Source organism: Oncorhynchus clarkii, chromosome 19 (assembly GCF_045791955.1).
Source record: "Oncorhynchus clarkii lewisi isolate Uvic-CL-2024 chromosome 19, UVic_Ocla_1.0, whole genome shotgun sequence".
NCBI classification, from domain to species: Eukaryota; Metazoa; Chordata; class Actinopteri; order Salmoniformes; family Salmonidae; genus Oncorhynchus; species Oncorhynchus clarkii.
Genome location: NC_092165.1, coordinates 27,677,543 through 27,682,831, shown reverse-complemented (window position 1 = coordinate 27,682,831; position 5,289 = coordinate 27,677,543). Strand labels below are relative to the sequence as shown.

Below are 5,289 nucleotides of genomic sequence, written 5' to 3'. Positions count from 1 at the left end.
AGAGGGGAACTAGAAGGAGCTCAGGGGAATTCAAGGGAGCAGGAGTTAGGATCCAGTGGGGCAAGACAGGGTGAGAGAGGGAGGGAGGCAGAAAGAATGTGAAGGTGAGGGAAACAGGGTTGCGACAGGTCAGTCCAGTCTCCTGGCCCATTTGTTCCTTGTTAGGAAAATCCTCATTAGCCTGGCTCTCTGCCCACTTCGCCGAGCCCGCATCTGCTCTTCAAGCCAGTTCTTACTGTACATGGTCACACTCACAACCTCTCTCTGATAGGATTTAATTGTACTATTGTATTACGGTTGGATGTATAATCCTCAAATCACATGTGCCGAATACAACCTTACAGTGAAATGCTTACTATCAAGCCCTTAACCAACAATGCTTTCAGAAGTTAAGAAAAAAAAGATAAATAGATAAGTCAAAAAATAGACAATAAAAGTAACAAATAATTAAACAGCAGCAGTAAGATAACAATAGCGAGGCTATATACAGGGGGCACCGGGACAGAGTCAACGTGTGGGGGGCACCGGTTAATTGAGGTAATATGTACATATAGGTAGAGTTAAAGTGACTATGCATAGATAATAAACAGAGTAGCAGCAATGTAAAAGAGGGGTCTGGGTAGCCCTTTGATTAGCTGTTCAGGAGTCTTATGGCTTGGGGTTAGAAGCTGTTAAGAAGCCTTTTGGACCTAGACTTGGCGCTCCGGTACCACTTGCCGTGCGGTAGCAGAGAGGACAGTCTATGACTAGGGTGGCTGGAGTCTTTGACAATTTTTAGGGCCTTCCCTCTGACACCGCCTGGTATAGAGGTCCTGGATAGCAGGAAGCTTGGCCCCAGTGATGTACTGGGGCGTACGCACTACCTTCTGTAGTGTCTTGCGGTCAGAGGCCGAGCAGTTGCCGTACCAGGCAGTGATGCAACCATTCAGGATGCTCTCGATGGTGCAGCTGTAGAACCTTTTGAGGATCTGAGGACCAATGCTAAATCATTTCAGTCTCCTGAGGGGGAATAGGCTTTGTCGTGCCCGCTTCACAACTGTCTTAGTGTGTTTGGACCATGATAGTTTGTTGGTGATGTGGACACCAAGGAACTTGAAGCTCTCCACCTGCTCCACTACAGCCCCGCCGATGAGAACGGGGGCGTGCCCGGTCCTCCTTTTCCTGTAGTCCACAATCATCTCCTTTGACGATTGTGAACTACAATCTTGACTATTATGAAACAATTGTCTCCTTTTACTTACTAATATTTACAGAACTATATATACACTGAGTATGCCAAACATTAGGAATACCTTCCTAATATCAGAACAGCCTCAATTCCTTTTGGCATGGACTCTACAATGTGTCAAAAGCGTTCCACAGGGATGCTGGCCTATGTTAACTCCAATGTTTCCCACAGTTGTGTCAAGATGTCCTTTGGGTGGCGGACCATTCTTGATACACACAGGAAACTGTTGAGTGTGAAAAACCCAGCAGCGTTGCAGCTCTGCACACAAGCCAGTGCGCCTGGCACCTACTACCATACCCCAGTCAAAGGCACTTAAATCAATAAGGGATCATAGCTTTGACCTGGATTCACCTGGTCAGTCTATGTCATGGAAAGAGCAGATCCTCTTGATGTTTTGTACACTCAGTGTTTATTTTTTAGTGACTGTTAGAGCTGAAAGTTTGACCTCTTGTAAACTGGTTCCATTTTCCAATGTGCCTGTGCCAGTCAGTAGGCCTATGCAGTGGAATCGAACAGATTCAGACATACTGTAAATACTATAGAATCTTGATATACTTTAGGCTTTCTGTCAAAACCAATGGGGCCTGGGGACGAGGTTATATACTATGACGGAGTGGTTGAGAGATGGCATCCCTGCTAGGGCCTCCTGACACTTGATACCAGTGGTGCTTACTGCCTCTGTCTGGCCTTGCACCCGTTATTTATATAGTCTTTGGTCTGACCTGGGGATTTACACTGCAGAAAGCAAGGGCACATTATGCACACAGATCATGGGGGGGGGGGGCTATTCTAACTCTCTCTACATGTGATAGCATTGTGTTAGTCTGACCCCCGATACCACTTGTGATGTAATGGCATTGTGTGGCTGATACAACATTCCGATTGCTGAGGAGTGAAGTTTTCTCTAGTTACAGATCCACGACAAATCCTAACCTTAACCACTGGTGGGGGAAATGCGAAACTGACCCAAGATCAGGCTCTAGAGGCCACTTCAACCTACTCCTTTATGATCAGTCGTTGATTCTCACAGGTTCTAATATTGCAAACTGACATGGAAAGAAATGCAAGCTGACGTTAATTCAAATGTCAAGTGGTCAGTTTAAGACCTTGTACCAGCAGCCAACAATGTTGGAAGGGATATCTAAGAGGCCTCAAGTCATCTGAAGGTTAATCATTAGCAGTCTGTGTAGTTTCCATATACTCTTAGAAAAAAGGGTTCCAAAACAGTTATTTGCAGAGGGATAGGGTTCTGTTTTGATCAGAAGATCCCTTTTTGGAAGGTAAAGGGTTCTACCTAGAACCTTTAACATCCTGAGAACCGTTTTTGGGAGAAAGGGTTCTTTGATGATTCTTTAGAAGGCAAGAAGGGTTCTACATAGAATCATATCTAATATTTCCCAGCATGCTCTATTGCAGGGAGATTTTCAGAATTGTTTATTTCACTATAATATCAGTATTTTTTGCATGTACATTGATGGTTGATACATTTGTATGCTACACAAAGATAAGTAACACAGTTTTCTAAACAAATCCAATCTGTTGGATTTATTGCACCCGTTACTGAGGTGGATGTTCCAGTTTAAATGATTGGGTTAGTCTCAGTATTCAATCTTCCCTACTCTGGCAGCCATTCGGAGTGCAGGTTGCGGTTGATTAACAATTCCACTTGTTGGATATCCCAGTTCTGTCTGGCTTCCTATTGGAATTACACATCCACATTACAAGCCAGCAGGCTTAGGTTATAAATAGGCCCTAAAAAAAAAGGCCTTATGATATTAAAGGCTAATAAGGCTGGTGGAACTCTTCCATAGAGGGTTCTGGGAAGAACCGTCCAAAGATAAAAGGGTTCTCGGTAGAACCCTTCATAGAGGGTTCTAGGCAGAAGCCTTCATAGAGGGTTCTAGGTAGAACTATGTACAGGTCGTTCTTTGAAGAACCCTATATAGAGTGCTCTAGATAGAACCCTATGCAAAGGGTTCCCCTATAGGGACAATTCAAAGAGGCCTGTATGGTTCGACTTAGCACCTTGTTTTTCTCTCTAAGAGTGTAGTATTGCCCTTATGAAGCACTTCCCTTTGCCCCACATGCATACGGTAGGCATTTGACGTAGCAGAGGTACTCCAGCTGTCTATCTCGTTCTATAACACCAAACTGACTAACTCACTTTTCTGTCCTTTCTCCCTTACAGATCTACGCTTCTCCTCCACTAGATAAAGAGCGAGGGGCGGTCACCATGGTGTAACGGGTGTCGTTGAACTAGACCTACAGTATGGCACGCCAAACCAACCATTAGACCAAGAGGAAATCCTCGTGGTCTGAGGGCGACATTTGGGCCTCCGTCTCTCAGGCAGGACTGCCTTATCACGAGGGCGTAATTCCAAATCGCGTCCACCGCAATGGCAACCCCGGCACCCCCACCAGTGCCTCTGACAGTCCTGTCCCGCTGGTACCTGTACGCCATCCACGGCTACTTCTGCGAGGTCATGTTCACCGCCGCCTGGGAGTTCGTGGTCAACCGCAACTGGAAGTTTCCTGGTGTGACCAGTGTATGGGCTCTGCTAATCTACGGGACCTGCATCCTCATCGTGGAGCACATGTACCTGGCCCTCCGAGCTCTCCGCTGCCCCGTGCTGCTGCGATGCCTCATCTATACCCTATGGACGTATATCTGGGAGTTCGGTACAGGGCTGTTGTTGACCCAGTTCGACGCCTGTCCCTGGGATTATTCCCATTTTCAGTATAACTTTATGGGGTTGATCACAGCGGAGTACGCCCTGCCCTGGTTTTGTGCATCTTTCATGACGGAGCGACTGGTTATACGCAACACGCTGCGGTTACGGATGGACAGGGACAGGGTGGAAGGGGACCAGTCGGATGAAGGCGGGGGAGGAGGAAAGAAAGTGTGGGGCGAACAAAGAGGAGCCAACTGCTATCTTAAATTGGACTGATCAAAGAACAAGGGCATTTCCTCATTTGGGGAAAGTCTGTCCTCCACCCTCGCACCTCCGCCCTCTCTCTTCTGTGACCTGGAAACCAATAAGTGGTCTCTTGGTCGAGGAGTGTGTCAACTTGTTAGTAGAAAAATGGTAGCCTCCCTTTGGCAAGGAAGCACAAGTGTATCATACCTGAGTCCTTTGAGGAAGAGTTTTGAAATCTGCCATACCCGCTTTGAATCAGCAATTTTTTTCTCAAAGGAGAAAATCATGCAAACATTTAAAAACAATATGCTACTTATCCTTTTATCTACAAAATGTCTTGCACAACTGGCTACAGTTGTTTTGATCACTTTATACATTTATTTGGGGATTCCACCCTTTAAAAGTCATTTGCTTGATGACTCATGATTGGAGAAGGAGAGTCTCATTTCATACAAGCCCATTTTCATCCACATTCCCTCTCCTCGCCACCTCTCCACGATTACCTTGAACCTTTTTCAAAAGGAGGCCAGAGAGGCTGGAGGAGGGAGGACACAGGAGTTGAGCAAATCCAATTGAGGAAAGGCCACTCAATCTGAATCACTCTGGAATCACACTCAAGCACTAAAACATTGTATGGAAATGTATAACACATTTTTTTTTTAACGAAATACACAAGTACTGTATTTCTGTATAGCTTCAAAAGCAATCTGAATAAGGTGCTATATGCAATATGTTCATAATTGATTGTCATGGAGAATGATTTTCTACACTTAGTGATAACCCACAATATTTGGAAATGCAATGAGGGAGGTGTTTACCCCAAAGGTTCTGTATGCACTGCAGTCTGTTTACTCATAAGCTATTTGCCTATTGAGAAATTAGGTCTCAGGTAACTTACTCAACAAATTGTGTGCTATTTCTACTGTATATCTGTTCGAATCAGGATTTCTGATTTTCATATGATGTAATCATTCACTATTAGCCAAGGACGTTGTCACCACACTGAAAGAGCTGCTGCTGCCTTGTGGACTTGACATGATACTGCATCTGAAAGCGTCATCTGAAGTCTCAAAAATAGACCTACAGGAGCTGTATTCCTCCCAGATATCTCTTTGGTTTTTCCCTATTAATGGCCCTTGCTTT

The 5,289-nt window shown here is 45.1% G+C and overlaps 1 protein-coding gene across 1 annotated transcript; it reads left to right on the top strand.

Moving 5' to 3' along the window:
* The first annotated feature begins 3,624 nt into the window (after nucleotides 1-3,624).
* LOC139374194 (transmembrane protein 229B) lies at nucleotides 3,625-4,365 on the top strand. The gene has a single exon (XM_071115212.1). The coding sequence runs from the start codon at nucleotides 3,625-3,627 to the stop codon at nucleotides 4,174-4,176; it is 552 nt and encodes a 183-aa protein (XP_070971313.1). The 3' UTR covers nucleotides 4,177-4,365.
* Nucleotides 4,366-5,289: the final 924 nt, after the last annotated feature.